This window comes from Bombus flavifrons, chromosome 18 (genome assembly GCF_040668555.2).
Source record: "Bombus flavifrons isolate JBK064 chromosome 18, iyBomFlav1_principal, whole genome shotgun sequence".
Classification (NCBI taxonomy): domain Eukaryota; kingdom Metazoa; phylum Arthropoda; class Insecta; order Hymenoptera; family Apidae; genus Bombus; species Bombus flavifrons.
The window spans coordinates 4,774,281-4,795,640 of NC_138459.1; the positions used below are offsets into that span (position 1 = coordinate 4,774,281).

General features: G+C 31.1%; 5 protein-coding genes and 1 long non-coding RNA gene across 8 annotated transcripts; 2 read left to right on the forward strand and 4 right to left on the reverse strand.

The window, feature by feature from the left end:
- Window positions 1-5,125: 5,125 nt before the first annotated feature.
- On the reverse strand, window positions 5,126-11,462 carry LOC138189177 (uncharacterized). 2 transcript variants are annotated; one of them, XM_069131334.1, is made up of 9 exons: window positions 10,543-11,462; window positions 10,103-10,316; window positions 9,821-10,031; window positions 9,483-9,747; window positions 8,601-8,753; window positions 7,947-8,528; window positions 7,438-7,850; window positions 7,147-7,354; window positions 5,126-7,028 (listed from the first exon to the last, which is right to left on the reverse strand). In XM_069131334.1, the coding sequence occupies exons 1-9, from the start codon at window positions 10,568-10,570 to the stop codon at window positions 6,799-6,801; spliced, it is 2,304 nt and encodes a 767-aa protein (XP_068987435.1). In that variant the 5' UTR covers window positions 10,571-11,462; the 3' UTR covers window positions 5,126-6,798. The 2 variants fall into 2 exon arrangements, with proteins under 2 accessions (XP_068987435.1, XP_068987434.1); XM_069131333.1 differs by having other exon boundaries at window positions 7,947-8,753.
- Window positions 11,463-11,637: 175 nt separating this feature from the next.
- Window positions 11,638-12,282, reverse strand: LOC138189181 (transmembrane protein 203). The gene has a single exon (XM_069131338.1). It carries the CDS (start codon window positions 12,276-12,278, stop codon window positions 11,865-11,867), a length of 414 nt encoding a protein of 137 aa, XP_068987439.1. The 5' UTR covers window positions 12,279-12,282; the 3' UTR covers window positions 11,638-11,864.
- Window positions 12,283-12,437: 155 nt separating this feature from the next.
- Window positions 12,438-13,312, reverse strand: Rpp20 (ribonuclease P protein subunit p20). The gene is made up of 3 exons (XM_069131337.1): window positions 13,130-13,312; window positions 12,646-12,814; window positions 12,438-12,562 (listed from the first exon to the last, which is right to left on the reverse strand). Exons 1-3 carry the CDS (start codon window positions 13,310-13,312, stop codon window positions 12,444-12,446), a joined length of 471 nt encoding a protein of 156 aa, XP_068987438.1. The 3' UTR covers window positions 12,438-12,443.
- A 207-nt stretch (window positions 13,313-13,519) lies between these two features.
- CstF50 (cleavage stimulation factor subunit 1 Cst50) lies at window positions 13,520-15,830 on the forward strand. 2 transcript variants are annotated; one of them, XR_011175947.1, is made up of 5 exons: window positions 13,520-13,660; window positions 13,844-14,744; window positions 14,821-14,914; window positions 15,034-15,499; window positions 15,692-15,830. XR_011175947.1 is itself a non-coding variant. In XM_069131335.1 (4 exons), exons 1-4 carry the CDS (start codon window positions 13,590-13,592, stop codon window positions 15,276-15,278), a joined length of 1,311 nt encoding a protein of 436 aa, XP_068987436.1. In that variant the 5' UTR covers window positions 13,520-13,589; the 3' UTR covers window positions 15,279-15,739. The 2 variants fall into 2 exon arrangements, 1 of the variants encoding a protein (XP_068987436.1); XM_069131335.1 differs by having other exon boundaries at window positions 15,034-15,739.
- A 223-nt stretch (window positions 15,831-16,053) lies between these two features.
- On the forward strand, window positions 16,054-21,169 carry LOC138189179 (protein starmaker). The gene is made up of 4 exons (XM_069131336.1): window positions 16,054-16,249; window positions 16,957-17,064; window positions 18,265-18,859; window positions 19,358-21,169. Exons 1-3 carry the CDS (start codon window positions 16,193-16,195, stop codon window positions 18,829-18,831), a joined length of 732 nt encoding a protein of 243 aa, XP_068987437.1. The 5' UTR covers window positions 16,054-16,192; the 3' UTR covers window positions 18,832-18,859; window positions 19,358-21,169.
- On the reverse strand, window positions 18,090-19,809 carry LOC138189182 (uncharacterized). Its single transcript, XR_011175948.1, has 2 exons — window positions 19,729-19,809; window positions 18,090-18,358 (listed from the first exon to the last, which is right to left on the reverse strand). It is a non-coding gene; the product is annotated as an uncharacterized LOC138189182 (long non-coding RNA).
- Window positions 21,170-21,360: the final 191 nt, after the last annotated feature.

The window sequence follows — 21,360 nt, forward strand, 5'->3', positions numbered from 1 at the left end:
TAATTTTGCAGAAAATTAACAATTTGTCCTGGTATGATGTCGAGGTAATTGCGTTGATAAGGTTACCCCTGATATTTAATTTTCTTCTTGTTCAGTTATATTTTTTATATTCGATAAAGATGAAGTTATAGGTACGTTACATATTTCACATAGCCTAGTAGAGAGGGGAGCATTATAAAGAAGATGTGAATGCGTGAATGTGTACAGATTTAATTCAAGTTATTGGCAGTTGTTATTTCCTATTAAATTTAGAGTTTGTTATAAAATCATAAATGTTATAATTTTTTCATGTTCGATTCCAAGAATGTCTCCACAAATAGTCAATGTATTTATTAATGTCCTGGAAAGTGTGGTGCAATTTTCGCTTAAAAAATCGATAGGATTTATAGATATACCTGTGTGAAAATATTCACGCTATTGTTATTATCTTCTCACACTTGACTAATTTGTCATATAATTCGTGAATTACTATGTACATTGCCATGCTTTGTATCTTAGATTTTTAAAATAGTGGAAAAAAAAATCTGAGAAAATGCTAAGTTTAGAATTTCGGCTAGTTAGCCAGTACATCTGTCTTCTTTTTATCCATATTTTGTTTATAATTGATTTAGTATGTTGCTCCCATGTAAGTTGTATGTCTAAGTGGAGTACTCGGTATTTAATCAATTGGATATTTTCAATTTTCTTTCTCTATTGTTGGTTTTAGGCGGTCCTATATTTTCTCTAGAATTTTGGAAAACACAGGAAGTAATGGCATTGGCCTGTAAGATGCTATTGTATAATATACAGATCTACAGTACTATATCAAAGTATCTGAGAAGTGAGAACAAAAGCAGTCAGAAGTTAATTGCTAGGACTAGATGTAGGAATTCAAGAAACTTTAACAGTTATTGGCTAGAAAATTGCTAGCAGAGGTACGTATTATCTGAGAATAGTAAGATTATAAATAGAAAGAGGAAAGAGAAATGTAATATAGAAAACGTATTATGTGACAGGAATGACGAGAAGATAGTTGACTGGATAGTTGACTGAACACTCCGTGGCCTTGAGACTGTAATTAATAAATACATACATATATATATATATATACATATATAAAAGATTCACGTCTGAGATGGCACATTGTGCACTTCTACATTATTATAACAATAATAAACGTTCTGCAACACTATATTTTGTTATTATTAAACACAACATGCCTAGTCTATGGAAACGTTAATATTACTCGACGTAAATTAAATTTTGTAAAATGTGAATGTGAATAACTTCAAGCGAATCGTTTAATTGAATTATTACGTTTTAAACGTGTTAACGTTTATTACGTTTTAGAATTATATATTGTGTCAATTTATTATTCATAATATTATAGCATTATTTTATAGTTATTGTATAGTTAATGTTGATTCACAATTTGTACTATTCAAGATCGTGAAGAACTCGGTATTTGGCTATCACGCTTAATTGGTGAATCTGTCAATGTAACGCCCTTTACAATTTTAATGTTAAATATGTAAGTCTCAACATTTTGAACAACTTTATCCTGAGCATATAACCGGCAGTCGGTCTTAGTTTACGAGTTATATGAAAAACTATCCCGCGACTTAGTTTATAAGCTGAGTTGAAGTGATTAAGCAAACAAATGCTGACCTTGCAAGGTGGCGTGTTAAGGCTACTTCGTCATTGCTGTGGTAAGACGTGTCTTGTTTTGCTCTGTGTGTTCTACTGTTACCAACCTAGTTTTCTCGGACTGTTTTACATTCTTGTGAATAAGTGTCCTCTTGAACTCCATTACACCTATAAAGATTGCTGTATAAGCGCTGTACAGATTGTGGATTGGTGATAGTGACAAACCTGTGACTTGTGTATCTTGTGGAATTAGTTTCTATCCAGGCTCTTTATGCTTGATGAGATCTGGTCATTCTTAGTCCACCGACACACTCATAAACTGCTCTGATATAACCTCAACATCCTCAGATTTGCACGGATCGGATGACAATTCTTTATCATCATTATTCGATCATCTACAGGCCTCTCCTCATGCTGCTTTATCCGAGATTAATACTAAACTTGATCTCTTCACCATAAGAATGAATCAAGGAAATCGAAGACTCAGTGGATGCAAAATTAGATAATATTTCCATTTACTGAACTGTTCTGAGAGTTCCGATACTGGAATTTAAACTATTGTCAGCTTCGTCCTTCGTGGAGACATGTAAATACGAAAAAATGTATATGAAAATTCAGAAGAGAAAAAGGTTCAACAAGTTCAACCTTCTTCTATTTAACATTAACGAACCTGTTTTTCCTATGCCAGATGCGGATCTGAAGGTGGTGGAAGTTTTCAAAGTGGAATTGGTAAGTCCTTCTTTCATGGCTTCACACGGCCAATTCTGTTAATATTACCAAGTACGTATATATGCATAAGTATCTATGTAAATAGATTCATATATATATAGGGTGGTTGGTAACTGGTGGTACAAGCGGAAAGGGGGTGATTCTACGCGAAAAAAGAAGTCGAAAATATAGAATAACAATTTTTCGTTTGAGGCTTTGTTCTCGAGAAAATCGACTTTGAATTTTCGCTCGGTACGCGTGCACTTTATCACGTCTCGTTACAACGGATCTCACTGTAGATCGTTGTCTCGATGGAAAAATTAAAAAAAAAAAAATTAAAACAAAATTTTTATTCTATATTTTCGACTTCTTTTTTCGCGTAGAATCACCCCCTTTCCGCTTGTACCACCAGTTACCAACCACCCTGTATATATTTGTTTATTTATTTATTGTTATATATTTGTTATAATTATCTATTATTATTGTTTTTATCATTCTATATGTACGTATAGTGGTAATGGAATTAACATGAAAGAAAGACATTTAAAATGTCCTCTTTCTGTATTAATAACAATCATAGATACTTGTTCGTAGGTTTGTAGTCCATCTAGCTGAAAGTAAACTACCATGATTAAATTGAGTGAGAAAAATAACAATATAAGAAATTAGGGAAAGATTCCCAAATTTTCTTCTATGACAAAATTATAAACAAATATATTTTCACAAAAAGAATCTACCTGATTTTGTAAAACTACATATTTATATATCCAAACATTATTACGATTTAAGATAAAAATAAAATCACTATAATGCAACATGAAAACATGTGTAACAATTACTGAAATCTTCTTTATCGATATATGCCTCACGTGAATTATTAAACTTTGATTTTTCTGTAAACAGCGAGATGCAACGCAAGTTATAAACATGTGATCGATAAACTTATTTTGTTGAAATACATATATGCATGGTGTATTTGTAAAAAAAACTTTTAAAGATATTTTATGATTTTGAAATTATTTAGTTTACTAGTAAAAACCGCTGTAGCTTTGTTCACTCCTCTATTTCTTTATTTGGATGTGTCTTACCTCTTAAGCCTCCGAGAAATATTTACGCGATACATATCGTGACTCCATCTAGCACGCAATTGCCTATCGAACGTCTCCCCTCTCTATCGGCACACATGCATTTACACATGACTGTTGTTTAGTTCTCACTAATACTTCTTTCATAAATACTTTATCAAATGGCCGCCGTTTGTGAATAAAAGACGCTAAAATTAGTATCCAATTCCTAAGTTGGTATAACATTCGCGTTGGGCTACGAAGGTCCATAAGGTAATTTGTCTATTCTCATATTTCGTCCGTGATAATATAGTAGTATTATAGATTGCAGATTCAAGATCATACTGCGCTACAAATCCTAACAAATAGATCAAAGTGGTATGGTAACAACCGATTTGTAAAACACAACTTCCGACATTAACCTCCTAGGCATTATGCGCCATCTTATACTACGACGCGTTACTATAATAGCTCACTCTACTGACTTATACCCTCACCGTTTTTTAAACTAAATGATCATTTTCATTTGTCTTGCTTCATACATCTTTTGCCCTTACAACGTTCTATAACAGTGTTAACAATATACAGACAGAATATATAATCTTCGTTTTTGATACGCCAACGTCAGGTATCAATCGTTGCTTTTCGTTAATATAAATATACCATTACTAGATGCACTTTCTAACATGCCGATCCGTATCCTTATGATTTTTTAGAATCTTCAACCTCAAAATGTCGCTTCAAAATAGGAAACGAAGAGCAATTTGAAAAACTATCGCGCTATGAGTGTAAAAATTGTGACGTGAGTCTATGTGTTCATGATAAGTAAGGTACGTTGCAATCAAAATAAATTTTAACGAAAATAATGCTTGAGGTCAATTTTACACGAACTTTCTTTACAAATCTCCACCGATCCAAAAGTGTAAAATCGCCATACAGTGGTTTTGTACTTACTTCTTACAAGCCTTGTAAATATTTAATTTGGAAATTGTGATTTTGTTAAATTCTTTTGTTTGAAATAGTAATATATATTTAATAATATTTTATAATTAATATTCTTTGTTTAGTCGCTGAGTAAGCTTAATGGTTTAGATCATATTCTTTACCACAGACGAATATATCCCATTCTTAATGCATGTTCTTTACCTTCAATGTTTTCACCAAAAGATAGCACTAAATACAAAATCTTAACTTATCGATCGCAGCGTTCTATGGTCGTCACTTTGTAAACTTCAACTCCCGACATTAAGGGTCTTACCCACTTCAGGAAGGAGATTTCCTCTTTGACTTATCAATGATACAAAATTTTACAAATAGATAGTTGTTCCCATACTAGTGCTGCACCATGCGGCTAAGTGGTGAGCTTAACTAACATTAGCATATACAAGAACCTACAAAATTAGGGATCTGCTCTGTGATAATAACATTATAATACAATATCATAAGATAAGATAAGAACAATATAATATTAATAATAAGTTTCTCCCCCGCTGTAATTCTAATCTAATCCTTCGCTTTTATACATCATCCGAATTTTGTATTGAACATAATTTTAAATAATTATGCATAATATTTGTTATATTTCATAAAATGTTTAAAAAAATATTGTAAAGGGGAGTGATTTATAAATTAGTTAAATTTCTTAATTTTTAATTTTTATTATTATGCAAAATTCTCGTTAAGCTTTGTATGATGGAATAGGTTCTTTTCCAATAATTTGGCGTTGATCGATAAAAATAGCGGTTTATTGTGTACTATCATTTTGAACAGCATTCATCAGTACAGTTAAAATGTTATTCATTATTGTACGTACACTGAATAGTATATAAATATCGATTTATACCAATAATTTTAAAAGACTAATTTATATGAATCAATCTTTATAAACATTTAATATCGTTAACATAAGATTTGGCACATTGAACATTTACCTAATATGATTTTTCTAAACAAATAGTGAGACCTTTCATGCTTGTGTAAGTATAATTATCTATTTTGCTCCATATTTCGTAATACTTTATATTTCATACTTTATAATAATGTGCTATTAATAATTTAAATATATTTGATTCCTCAAATCTAGATTTTAATAATATAAACAAAATAGAAAGAATAATTATTGCATTATATAACACAAAGGTTTTGAGCTAATATATCACATATCAAAATCCATATATAAATCATTTTCTCTCTATCCATTCTCTTTTTCTTCCACGCACGCGCACGCACGCACGCAAAACACACGCACATACACACATTATTTTCATTGAGATGATCGAGTCACATATTCTTGATTAATAATTTCAATATTTCATGACAATTAATGTTATTACGAATATAAAAATATGTTAATATAATATTGTTATAATTTCATAGTATGGTTGTACTATCAAGTAATACCTGTTATTACTTACAAAACCTTGGTTATGAAAATTATTTAATTCAAGAAAACTTAACATTTTTGCAAAAGCTTGCAAAGAACTTATTTAAAATAAAATACTAAATAATAAGTAACAAAATTTACCAGTCTCTTATCTCATAAGTAGTTTGTTACATTGTTATATGACACTTACATAAGCGTAAAATGGCCTCCTATTCTAGACACGATTGTATATCACATGTAGGATCACAACACTGTTACGATTTGCATTTGCAGATAGATTGATTATATATCAGTTACAAAGAGTTTTTGTTAAACATTCAATAGTAGGGCACTTTAAACTTGAATTGTTATTACTATTAATTATCAATTGGTGCAATAGATGTAGAATAAAATCTTCTTATTTATGAGTGATTTGTCTACTAATGCAATATTTTTTTATATACAGATATCAGGTATTTCTTTTAGGAAACAGTAGCTCTTTTCTAAAGATTCATTATTCCATTAAATTGTAAAATATTTTGCTTACGATTAAAATGAGAGGAACTGAAACATTATCAAAATAATGTGTTTAAAAACTAATCTAATCTGAAAAATAGAAACATTTTTCAATCAAGATATATTCTTTAGAAGAATATTTCCTGTGTAAAATTTCTCTTTAGAAATGTAGTATATGTACTTTTATATATAAGTTATTAGAACACACATTCATGTTTGAGACAACATACTGATCTATTGCTATATTCATTTAAAGAATATTTTAACTGTCTTTTATCTCTTTTTGCTTTTTCTATCAATTACATTTAAATTTATATTATATTTTTGTGATTATTTGTTCTTTTCTTCTTCATTATAATATTATGAACAAATAAGATTTCCTTATTTGAATTTTGAATAATTATAAAACTGTAAATATATTTCTATAAGATTTAGAATATAAACTCAAATAAAATATAATGTTTTAAAAATATTCATTTTGGCATTTCAATTCTATAATTCTCAACTTAACAATATATTGCTTTATATATAAGGATTATTACCTCTTTTCACATGTATGTTATAATTAGGATAACTGCCTAGATATTGATGTCGTGGGCTTACTGATGGTTGTTTTGTAATACTCGCCATTGCCCAACCCATGATTAGTTCCAAACCTCTGCACAAAGTTTGATATATAAACCAGGGCCATGGTCTGGGATATTGTGTGACGATTAGTTGCACACCATGTTTCGTAGTCTCGGCTAAGAGACCTATATTTAAAAAAAATTTGTAGTTTTTTACAAAAATTTTCCTTTTCTCAAAAATCAAATTTGTTATTTAGCATTTAATACATTTATGCTAGTAATCTTGTATTTTATATTAAATTACCGTATGGCCCAAAAATACGTGCTACGTCTGTAATGCATAAAATGATTCCTAAAACCGCAGTTGCATATGTTACATTTAATACTTTTCGAATTTGCGATCTCCTAACTGCCGCTGTATTTTCTTCCAACATATGTAAAGGCGTATCGGATTTAGTCCTATTGACATACGCAATATGATTTAATATTGAATGAAGCGTAAAATCACTATTCTGAAAGAAAAAGTATTTAACCTTGTAAAACGATATAACAAAAGTCAATTTTTGAGACAAACATTAAAGTGAAATAAAAATACCCCAACTTTTCCGTCGACTTTAGTATTTTCGGGAAGCAAATTAGTTTCGACCGTTATATCTTCAACATCTTCTTTCTCTTTTTCATTTTTCCAAGATAAATTTTTCTTCCGTAATTTTCCATCATCATCTTTATCTTTACTTTTTTCTGTCATTAGAGCTGCTTTTTCACTACAATCTGGTTGATCCGAATCAGATTCAGATTTTTCTTGTATCTCTATTTTTTCAGGAACTATGCTACGACCGTGAGTTGGACTTCTACTCAAGCTTCTAATACTAATATCACTACTTCGGCGATTTAAATCCAGTGGCTTGACTTGAACAAATTCCGAATTACGACGAAAGGAAATATCTGAATTTCTACGTATCTCAGTTCGGGAAGTAAAACCGCTAACATCAGAATTACGTCTTGAACCTAAAATATAAATGAAATATAATTGATATAAAAGTTTATTTATACTAGGATTGATAACCAATGTGTGTATGTGTGTTATTGTTAGGTTTTATCTACCTGTAGGACTTAGGTCCACGACTTTTGGCAATTTATGAAGATCGGTCGGAGGTAACATTCGCCTAGGTGTTCTATTCCCAAAATCACTATTCCTTTTTAATTTAGCAGCAAATTGGGAACTTCTATTCTTTTCATGTGAAAAATCAGAACATCGTCTTAAATCTCTAATATTTCCTAAAGGTGTCACATTTTCAGAATATCTTCGAGACATCTTGTCTGGAGATCGTCTTCTATCAATCTCAGGTGAATGTTTAGGACTAAAGTCAGAATTGCGTCGACATTCCGATGTGAAACCATCCTCTTCATTTATAAATCTAACACTACACTCTGAATTTCTACGAGAGGATCTAGACGCATCACTGTTTCGTCTACTAGCTACTGAACTTCTACGGCTTGGACTAGATACTGTTATTATAGGTAAATTTGTTGCTGATGGCGTAGGTGTCGGGGGTCTAACATATACTTCTGGTACAGTCGACTTGGGAATTGTTTTGTCATCTTGGGATGACATACTTTTACAAGGTGATTTGTCACATTCTTTTTGAACGGGTTCCTCTTTTTCTGTTATTTTCATAGGTTGATCTATGATATTAAAATAAAAGAAGTTTAAAAATATACTGCTTCTATACCTATACTTTTTCATTTCTCTTTTACCTTTAGGATTTTTGTCCAAATCATTTGTAACGGTTGCAGGTTCTGTTATTTCAGCATCTTTAATTTTGGGATTGAGCAAAGTAGGTACTAAGGCAGTGGCAACAGATGATGCCAAGTTATTATAAGGAGCTAACATTGCCAGTTGCATAATACCTAAAACAACACTTAATATGAAATATTTAAATAGTTGTTTAATACCTATATTATCAATATAAGGTACTGAAAAAAGTTCGTGCGAATTCCTAGAACAAAATACAAATATTCTGTGTCTTTTGTAACATAATTTTATTTAACAATATAATCACCATTTATCACTTTTGTGCATTTCTTCGTTGTAAAAGCTTTGATTTCTATTTGCAAAAAATGAACTAATTACTAATTTGACCACAGCATCATTTTTAAAATTACTATTTGCAAATTTAACATTGATCAAAATAGATGATAAAGGAGACAGATCTGGCTTGTAAGGAGGATGTGGTAGAAACTTCTATCCATTCCTTATTTTTTGGTGAGTTGAAAGAAGAACGAGGTCATGCGTTATCGTGTACATCTTTCCTGTTTCCGAATGTCGGATGAATTTTTTTGAATTGTATACCAACTACATAGATCAAACTTTCCGCTGATACGAACTTTATGCATTATATTATACAAATTACTGACCGAAATTTGATATCAATTCATTGGTAACCGGAAAAACTACACGAACCTTTTTGGGTATCTAATAATAACATTACACCTTACAATATAATATAATATCTACTATAATATATATATTACAATAGATACATATTATTAATACTTATTAATTAATTATATAAAATATTAAAGTCTTATTTTTTACCATAATTTTAAATAAACTGAAGTTAGCTTATAGAAACAAACCTTTTTGATGTGTATTAGAATTGTCTCTCATTAACATACTACTTGGCACAGATTGCAGTAAATGAATTATCTTATATCCTGCATGTAGAAATGTTAAGTACAATAAAATACTCCAGATAAGGAACACTGTTTGGACCACATATTTTACTATATAACAGTTATGGGAGGTAAGAGCAACGTCACTAGCAATTACAAAAAAAAAGTGTCCTGTTATGATTAAACTGAGACAAGATTCTTTTTGAATCTTCTCTGGTCCAAATTTAAGCTGAAAATATATTTTACTATATATTAAATCAGTTTTGTTTAATGTTCAATTTTTTCTAGAACACTAAAATTACCTGAGTTAATTGCAGAAAGGCCAGTTGTATGAGACTAAAGGCAGATGTTACACATGGAAATCCAACATCCCAAATAATGGAACCAATAATTTTGGGCATAATATTTTTAAAATTATATGGATCTATGAAGAGGCATGCTGCTCTTGATGCTCCAAGTATACATAAAAACATATTAATTGTGGACATAAAAGGCCGACTTGATATAAGAGACCTAAAAGAAAATTCAATATTTTTCAATACTTTTGTAGTTCTGTATATCTGGAATAAGATATAATTTCATACCTTAAGTGTAGAATAGATAAAAATGTGTAAAATGCAAGTACAAAGAAGAGGCAGGCAAAACCATATGTATGTAAAAGAAAAATCCATTTTAGCTCTTGATGTATTGATGTGATTGATGGAGTAATGATTAGTAATTTGTCTAAAATTGAAGGTGTTGACAAATTTGAAACACAATTTTGCCCAGATATTGGTGTTGATAATGATATATTTATACCTATAGGTAAAGTAGAAGTGATTAAATAATTATAAGATATAAGTTGAGGGATAAAAGATAATTATAAAATTGATCCTTTTTTTCTTATTATGTCCCAGTGTTTAATTACATCTGTTATGGAGAATTACTTTCACATATATCTATTTTTTATCATAATGTGAAACAATTAATAACAGTAATAAAAAAAACAAAGGGAAAAAATATCAAAATATAAGAAACAACTGACCACGGGTCCAATTAGTCAGCTTATCCATAATCTTTGGATTGAAATTCACAGCACATCACTAACTTTTTTCTAATACTTAAATCCTGTTAACACGCAATCGAATTTTTTTTTTTATTCGAACGAGCAACTTATCGCAACAACGGATTTTGAAATGTGACTGCAGCAACAGGCTTTGCTTATAGTGTAGTCCGATTAGCACCCCTTCTCCAATTCGCGGATACCTACAGTCCCATCCGTTTCTCTCACCCTCTTGCTAGAAATATTGATTTTGCACAAAGGATGATTGGAGGGAGAATTCAGACTATCCTGAGCTTTACGCTTGTCCATTGTTCTTTAGAATATAAATAGAACATTACTAAATTTATCAAATTAATTCCGTTTTATTATTTATTATTATCTCTTGTTGCAATCATACATATAGCATTTCGATACCTAAAAACTTTGCATTTTTCAATTATAAATTGTCCTAAAACGAAAAATTGTCCTTTTCCTTCTTAAAAATTTCTTGGACTTAAGTTGGTCGGAAATTCTATAAAATAAAAACTTGATCCTTGCTTTTAGGATATCTTAAAACTTTCACAATTGTTTATTATTAATAATTGTAATTATGATATCAATTTTTGATTTTTATATACATATTCCTACATCACACATATCTAATATAACGATACATCGTTAATGAAAATTTATTTGAATCTAATATTACAAATTATCCATAGTAGAGAGTCTATACTATTGTACATAATGGACAATGATGCAAGCTAACTGTATATGTATTTAGATTCAAATGTCCTACACTTGATTAAATGAATCTTTCCGATTATTGCTATTATAAAATGTTTATGAAATACATTAACAAACGCGTGACAAACAGGTACATCGTAAATTTATTATTTTGTATACATATAAATACATACATTCATATAAATACATACATATATACATATAAATACATTCATTAATGTTTAGAAGTATTGATTTCAAACAAATTTACCAAAGGTATTAATAACTATTATGAAAGAATTTTAGCTTAAATTTTTCTAGTAGTATAAAAACTTAGTAATATAAAGTTAATGATTGAATTAAGAAGTAGCATTAAGCATTAAACAATTCTTTATTAGAATATTACATTTACATTATATTTTCTACAACTGAATTTATTTCTTAGATATTTTACTACACATTATAAGCTTATTTACTTTAATAATAAATTGTTAGAAATAGTAAAACGGTAAATAGATTTTCTGCCTGTATACGTATGGTAATGGATTATGACGAAAAGTATGTTATGACCTTATGTATGTAATAATATGCTATAGAAGTTAATGAAGTTGACATGCTCTAACTGCAATTAATTGCAAAAGAATAAATAGGGGGCTCAAAACTTCTGAATATTCTAAAGGACTTTGTCCTGATAGCTTTCTACACAGGAGATATTTAAAAACAAATATTAGGATCAACAGTATGAGACTCCATAATCCTCTTAAAACAGCAGCTTTGACCATTCCTTCCATATGCATTCTTATGAAAATAATTGCACAAAAATAAGCATTCAGACCATCAGCAACAAAAAGTGGTGAGAATACTATCCACCATCCTGTATTGCCCAGAAAATAATTTTCATCCAATCTGAGAGCTAGTAACACTGAGAAAATTGTTAATGAAACTAAATTTATCCACATTTCAAAAATGGTCAGTCCCAACCAATGTTCTAATTCATTTAAAGTAAATATCATTTTAAAGCAATGAAAAATATCTAATTATAGTATCTAATAATTATTATATATCTAATTATCAATTTGATTTTGTATTTTCATTTATTATATTATCAGTTGTCTTTTGTTACTTATTGTAAATTGTTTTTACTAAAGAATCTTGAGTGTTTTTTAGAAAGTTATATTTTATTCTTGATATTTAAGGGTACGTAGTGAAAATTTTCGAAACACTCGAATATGTACTGCTGAGTTTCTTCGATTAATTATTTCATAATCTGCGTTATCATTGACAGGTTCAAAATCATCTGGAATAAATAAAAAATTATTTTAATATAATATATAATATTATAAATATGGTTTATATCTTTTATATGTAATATTTATATACCAATAATAGATACTGTAGAAGTCTTGACTTCAAATTCTATGCTATCATAATGATTCTTCTGTAATCGTAGAGCCAAGCTACATGCTCTTTGTACAGCAGCACCAAGACCATGAATAATCACTTCGGAGGTACCATTATTTAAGTGTTTTTCACATTTTTTTAATTGAGCCTTATATTATGAAAATATAAAAAAAAAACAATTAAAATTAAAGAAAATGATTGTCTTACAATTATTATTTCACTGATGATTTACATAACTGTATAAGGAACTATATGAACTTGTATTTAATATAAAACTTCAGATGTATAAATTCAATAAATGGAATAAATTCTATAATTGCATATTTATGTTTTGGTCAGTAGATAACATAATAAGAAATTTCGTGATAAAATCTGTAGGAATGAGACTTTATTCTCGTACTTATTAACAATTAACAATTAACAGTGTTAAAAGTAAAGGTTATACATTCATGCTAAAAATTACCTTAAAGTTTGTGCTATTAGTAATATATATATCGTTATTCTTCCCTTTCTTCTTTGTATCAAAAGGTTGTCTCTTCTTAATAATATAATCAGAAGATAATAATTTTTTACGTTTCACTGTAGGATTATTTCTCTTTCTTGGAAAGTTCACTTTTAACTTGGAACATTCGTGTATATCGGCCATTCTGACAAATACTACACGCGACTTTCTGTTGATTTTTTATTTGTAAAAGAAGAATTCGATTAATAAAAATCTTTTTTTGATTAAATAAGAAAAGACTATTAAACTGACTATGTAGGCATTCAGGGGTAATTTTACTTATTGAATCAGTTATGAGAAAGAATTATAACCTCGAAAAGCAACGGCATCGATTGATGGGCGTTTTGAGTACGATTTAGTGCATCGTACCGGAAATAAGTGACAGTCTTTAACCTAACGTGAAATACGAGATTTGTACACTATGAAAGAACCAGAAGTGGACCCGAAAAATATTATAAAAAGCAGGGAACTCCTTTACAGGCTTATGATCAGGTTACGTATTTCTGCTTTCGCACATATATAAATTATTTTTTAGTCATCTGAAGTAGTGAAAGTAATAGTTTTCCTAAATTACTAAAATTACTTTATTAAACTTATTTGCAATTTGTAAGTACTTCAATATAATTCTTTTTAAATAAATTGAAATTTATTAATAATGTATAATAAATATTTTAGCCAATTGTTCTATGATGGACACCAGACATTGGCAGTACAGCTGTCAAATATAATTCAAGCAGAACCTCCATGCCCTCCATCCGATCGTTTACTTCATTTAATGTTGATTGGTCTAGCTCATGAACCTGATCGTTCTAAAAAGGACACGAGTAACATATCTTCTTTCACATCGACTTTTGATAACACTTTGGGACCTGGTCTAGATTTGGAATTTGAAACAGAAGCTCAAACTCAAGCACCAGAACCTGCACAATATGAGACTGCCTATGTAACTTCCCACAAAGGGAACTGCAGAGCTGGAGCATTTTCTGCAGATGGTCAGTTGATAGCAACTGGATCAGTCGATGCATCAATTAAAATTTTAGATGTGGATAGAATGCTAGCTAAATCTGCACCAGATGAAATGGCACCTGGTGATCAAACAGGTGGTCATCCAGTTATAAGGACATTGTATGATCATTTAGAAGAAGTGACATGTTTGGAATTTCACCCAAGAGAGCCTATTCTTGTATCTGGGAGCAGAGACTTTTCTATTAAGCTGTTTGATTTCAGCAAAGCCAGTGTCAAAAAGGCATTCAGAACTATCACAGATGCAGATCAGATACGATGTTTATCTTTTCATCCTACTGGCGATTTTTTGGTTGTTGGAACCAATCATCCAGTAGTCAGGTTATACGATGTTAATACAGCACAGTGCTTTGTCTGTAGCATACCAAGTCATCAGCATACTGCTGGAATAACTAGTATTAAGTATTCTCCTGATGCAAAAACTTATGCATCAGCTGGTAAAGATGGAAGTATCAAATTATGGGATGGTGTATCAAACCGATGTATAAATACTTTCGTGAAAGCACATGATGGCTATGAAGTATGTTCAGTGACTTTTACAAGAAATGGAAAAGTTCGTATTAAAAATGTATACTTGTTATGTAATAAATTTGTACATTAATACATAATCTTATAATTCTGAATTTCAGTATTTACTGTCATCAGGGAAAGATTCTTTGATAAAATTATGGGAACTGTCTACTAGCAGATGTCTAATAGCATATACAGGTGCTGGAACTACAGGTAAAATACCAAAACATTAAGTGCATCCAAAGCATATACAAAAAAGTTAAATTAATTCTTTCTTTGTTGTGTAAAATTATATTGTATATGTATTGTGATTAATTGATGGTTTTTAATAGGTAAACAAGAACATAAAGCTCAAGCTATTTTTAATCACACTGAAGACTATGTGATGTTTCCCGATGAAGCGACAACATCATTATGCGCATGGAATTCTCGAAATGCATCTAGGAAACAGTTACTATCATTAGGACATAATGGTCCAGTAAGACTGATTGTCCATTCTCCAACCGCTCCAGCATTCTTAACATGCAGTGATGATTTTAGAGCAAGATTTTGGTTTAGAAGAATGCCCACTCATTAGATTGGAATTTAAAGAATCAATACCCATCTTGAACATAACAAATTTAAGTTTGGTAACATTTACTGTAGCTTTTGATATGATTAGCAGAATAATAATCGCTGAAACGTTGAGAAAGAAGTATCGGATTGCGAATGATATCCAAAAAATTTTGTACGAACAATCTTAAATGATCAAATGATTACTTGCTATGCCCTGAAGCGACAAACGTTTATTCATTTAGCGTATGTTATACCTAATTTTATATCAAATGTACTTATTCATTTTATTTTACTTTTTTGAAGTAAAAAAGACGACAATTGTCACCGATGTCAGTGTTACGAATAGACGAATTCACATAAATGACGCAATAGTTTATGCGTCTATTAAATTATCGATTATAAAAATTGAAAATTCTTTATTTTTCATGTTTACAGATAAGTAGTGCATCAAAAAGAAATGTAATACGTTATACGAACAAATGTATTCCGATAAAATATTCGGAAGTATGCATATGGAATGCATGCTAGCAGTGCATTTTGTATTACCTTTCGCTTTTCGATAATAATGCCGGAAATTCAGTAACCAAGTATTTTCATCGTGTTAAAAAAAAAAGTTATATAATGGATTCTATCGATAAGAACGAAAAGAATATCAACAGATAAATTAATAGTTACGGATGATGAAGAATAACAAAGTAAAAGTTACATGAATGAATTTAAAATGTTCCATGCGTTATGCGTCGCTACGTGTCAAATTACTCGGTTAATCGCAAGGCGGCGCTCTGAACTCCCGCTCTGCGTTTGACGATGTATCACGTGACCCACGCTAACCGCCATCTTTGCTTATCGTATAAACAGTGCGACCGGGTTCAGCACGAATTCTTGTTGAGAAATTGTGGTTTTTCCAGTGTTTTTGAGTGATTTAGTTGCGAAGAAATGTCGGAGATCAAGGCGGAGAGCAAGAACGATAACAATATCGAGGATGTGTCAAAGGTAAGCAGAGGGAAGCACGAGAAATATCTTCATCAAGCCGAGTTTTCATGCTAAGGCGGCGTGTTGCGCCCCTGAAATACGAAGAGACGCTCGTTCTCTCGAAAATTCGATAGAATAGCTTGTGCTACGATAAAGAAATGTCGTTTGAAAAGTGATTACGTGAGACACGAAGCTATACAGCTAAAATGCACGGACGCTTTATACCGCGTAGCTACAGGCTCAGTGATTTTTCAAAGCTGCGCCGTTTGTCCTTCATTAGCAAAGATGGTGGATGTTTTTTATTTGTAACTCTCGTGACGAAGGGAGTCGCTGGTTAATGGCAATAAGCCTGTACAAAAAAAGGCGGGAAATAGATTTTGATTCTAAGACTGTCTGTCATACGGTTTTCTACGAAAACTCGCTCTCTTTTAGAAACATTGTTCGAGACTACGACGCTAGAAATACATATCGACTTGGCAAAATGGCGGGAAACTTAAATAAACCTGCTATGTATTCTCATATAGTTCAACGGTTCTTGATAATCTTATCACGGGTGTAATTATCATCACGTTTATGCGTTTTTCTGTTAGTTGGACATAATCCTTAAATCGTTTACCATTTAATTTGTTTTTACTATTTTACATTAAGTTATGATTACAATTACGAGACGATGAATTTTTATATATTTCATCGAATCTTCTTAAAAAGCAGCAATTATTTATTTTCAGGATCATTCAACAGAGGAGAAACCAAGTCCAACGAAAAATAAACGAGGAGGCACGAAAAGACTCTCTACACTGGAAAGATTGGCTCAAGAAGGAGAGCGAGTCACAAAGGTGCGTTCTGTCTTTTTTTCTTCGTTTATACCTTCTTTTCTTTATTCTTTTCTGTTTATGTATTTTCCTTATTTTCTTAAAATTAGATTACATGATAAGAATTAGGTTTGTCCAAAAATTTGTAAATGATGTCCAAAATTCAAAGAATCAAGATTTCATCCCTTTATTATTTCCCTCTATTTAGTCTGCTCGTAAATATTGTTTGCCTACGTGAGGAAAAGGGTGTTAAGAGTGGGGATACAAAGGGCTGGAGTAGGGGCAAGGGGAATTCTCTCAGGTGGGGGAGGGAGACAGAGGATTTCCCGCTAATACACGTCGTAACCGCCAATTATGAAGTCATTCATATTTTTCAGATTGAATAGCTGATTCTTTGTTGTTACTCTAATTATTGATATACAGGGTGGTTGGTAACTGGTGGTACAAGCGGAAAGGGGTGATTCTATGCGAAAGAAGAAGTCGAAAATATAGAATAAAAATTTTTCGTTTGAGGCTTTGTTTTCGAGAAAATCGACTTTGAACTTTCGCTCGGTACGCGTGCACTTTATCACGTCTCGTTATAACGGATCTCACTGTAAATCGTTGTCTCGATTGACGTTATGTTGATAAACACTTCCAATGTGACCGAAGTGTTTTCTTACCTATTAACTTACTATCCGACTTTTATCGCTATCCACTATCAGTACCTATTAGTCTACCATCATGTCTACATACAGCAATCGGGAATATACGGACATGATACTTTCGTTAGGTGCGTGTGGTGATAATGCATTAGCCGCAGCTGATCATTACAGACACCGGTATCCCAATCGTCGGCATCCTGACAGACGTGTTATTCAAAGAGCAGAACGAACCCTCGGCGAATATGGTTCTTTTGAAAAACTTAGACATGTATATGTAGTATTATGTCTTTTCACATTTCTGTGTTTGATCTCACTTTTACGTTATAGTTGTAGTAAGGCTATGTACAAATAACATAAATTTTTATACTATTTCCCTAGAGTAAAAATTAATAGGCATAGACTAAATTACAAAAAGAAATCATGTTATTGTTTAATTGTGCGGGTAGTAGAGTACGCTATGCATTTTAGTCGTATTTTAAAATTTTCATTATTGTTGTAAGAAGCAGATTTGTTGTAAGATGCTATTTGGACTATGCTGCATTCAGAATTACGATTAATAGTGAGTGATCCCCTATTGCAGGATTTAAATGCATCTGTTGGAGAAGTTGAAGGAAGGAGGCGCACACGTAGTTCAGCACGAGGCCTAACCTCATCAACACCTGTGCCATCTCCACCTAAAAAAGAGAAGAGGGATACATCAACAAAAGGCACTGGTCGTGGACGCGGGCGTCCTAAACGGCAAGAGAAAAATAATGACAATAATACAGATGAAGAAGCAGCTAACAATAAAAGCGAAAAGCATTCTGAGGAGGAATCTATGAAAATGGACGTGGATGAACACAAAGAGGAAACAGAAAAATTGGCGGATAGCGAGGACAAGAGTGTTGCGAAAACTGAAAGTAAAGAGGCTTCTGAAAAGGCGCTTGACTCTAATTTCAAGGAGGAAAAAGTTACAGAAGAATCGGAAAGCTTCGCAGAAGAAAGCAAGAGTTCTAGTGTCAGTGAAGAGAAAAAGGAGGAAGACATAAAGGATAGCTCGGATTCGAGTCAAGATGCAACAGACACAACAACAGAGGCACCACCTTCATCTTCATCAGAGTCTCAAAATCCTTCTAATGCTACTACTACAGAAGAAAATAAGGAATAACCTCCTTTCGTCTGTTTACCAACTTCATGTAAGCACTTTTTTTTACAATTGATTCTTTGACTCGTCATTAGCATTGGTTAGACTTTGGTTGAATAAAGTGGAAAGGAATGAGAATGTATGAGTGTTACAAGAAAAATATATAACTATTTTCATGTATTTACACTCCTGAACTTTTATGGATGTGCAAATAACTGTAATTATTGCTAACGAATATAAAAATGTGCATTAATTATAAGTATACAATTTCATAACTATATGTGTTATCGTTGGTCATGACATATGAGACAGGAGATATATTGTCTTTCCATGCATTCTCAGTCTTTTCGATTAGTATAAGAGTACATAGTATAAAATTATTTAACAACACGAAGTATGAATGGTATAAAACTTGTATAGATTTTTATAAATTTTAATAATGTCAGTACATGATTAGAAAGCAAATTGAATCATAGAGAGCATTGTCAAAACGTAATTATAGCTTGTTTAAAAGCAAAGAATTTGTTATAAAATATTGCTTTTACTGTAGCAGGTACCAGGGCGGCGCACACATTGGGGTTACAAAGCCAGTCCCCTCGTCTATTTTAACAAATTGACACCTTCTTGCCGATCGTTATTCTAATCAGCGTACACGAGTATTATGTTCCTTTTTAATTCGCAGACGAAATATTGAGATATGTTTTTGCTATACATTCATTACCAGGATAAATATATGTTTAATTAATGTATTAAGTGGTATTGGGTGTACCATAGAGTAGTTGTTCTAATGTACTTTTACTTCGGTAAAGAATAAAATTACTCGTGCACTGATTAGTTTACGATGCAAAAACAAGGTGTAGAGCGTACGTTGTTCATGTACAATGATAATATTATTGTAAAATATATTTAATATGGACTTACCTAGACAAGTTGTTTTCAAATCAGAGCTGAGGCCGGAGTCTTTAAACACCAGTCTTCAATTCAGATCTGATATGGAAGTAGCTAAAATTAATTCGTACATAGTAAATTACTGTAATACCTTATCTTATATAAATAATGACTGAATGAAATGGAATATATGAGAATTATGGTGAAACGATTTCTCTTTTTTCATGGTATGCAGAAATAAATTTTCTGAGAAACGCGTCGTGACGTGATATCAATTCTCCTTCCTCGTACATTGTTACTAATAACAACCGGTTTTTCGATTTTTCATATTTTCAGTTTCTTTTGTATTTGGCAACTAACACTTTAATAGGATATGCTTTCTTTCTATCGTTCAAATTGAAAAAAGAAGAAAATGAAAAATAACAAAAATATTGTATGATAAATTTATGCATATGTATTTTTTATAGTAGAATTTCGCTGCCCGTCGATGTTCTGTAATGAATGTAAATCTTTTTATTAAGCACCGTTTTCTTTTCATTTAATGGTCCAATATTAAATATGTTGATATTATTGTGTATTTGAACGGTTGTGAATGTACAGATAGATTATATAATTCATTGAACTATATATAATTAAAAGGTCTACAGGTTTTAACGAAATACAGAAATGGAATGATAAATCTAATCGTTAAACGCTTGAACGTTCGAACATGTGTGCAATTAAAGAAGCAGTTTGTTTTGATCGCGCTTACATATCTTTTAGACCACGCGAATGTAAAATAACTTTATCCTTCTCCTCTTCCTTGATATTTGTTGCAAAATTTTCGGATAAATTCTGAAATAATTTATTGAGTTTATTTCTAACTCAAGCGTTATTCAGATAATTGACAGAGTTTGTAAACAAAGAAAGAAAAAGAAAAAAGGTAGAAAAGAAGATGGTTTTAGCTAAGTTGCTTGCTTCTGATAATTACTTGTATTGTAAGGGAAAATAGGATTTGCCATTCCATGTATTTTTTCTTTTTCTTGTAAGTAGCACGACGAGACAAAGCGTCGCTTTTCGCGAGAGATTAAAATCAAATGCGATACGCGTGTATATAGTTAAGGTTAAGCTTCGTGTGTGGCAATTGATCTTATCTTCGACGTGGTAGCGTGAAGGATTGGAACGACATGTGTCAGCGTGAACATCTGTTATAGAAAATATAGAAAGTCTAGCTGAAACATATTTTTTACTAATTCAGTTAAACACTAATCTTTATGATACATATTACGTTATAAATTAGAACATTTAGTCCTTTTTACGAGAGAGAGAGAGTAAACGGTACATTTATTTTATCTATACATAAGTATGTAAATGATTAGCATTTATGAAAAAAAGTGTCTACGAGGTTCGATATTAGAATTTTTACGATACGTATGTGTATATATACATAAACATATACATACGCATATATATATTATATATATTTACTATTTTAGCTGTGTATTATTCTTGTTATAAATTAGAGAATTCTTATCAGCCTGAACCTTATACTTCAACTCTTATAAAGAATAGCTAAAGGAAGTTCTTTTTCGGTTTGAGAAATTCAAGAGAATCATGTTTTTACATGAATAACTCGCGGTGAACGATAATCAGTTGAGAAAAATAGATTATTGAAAACTTAAGTTT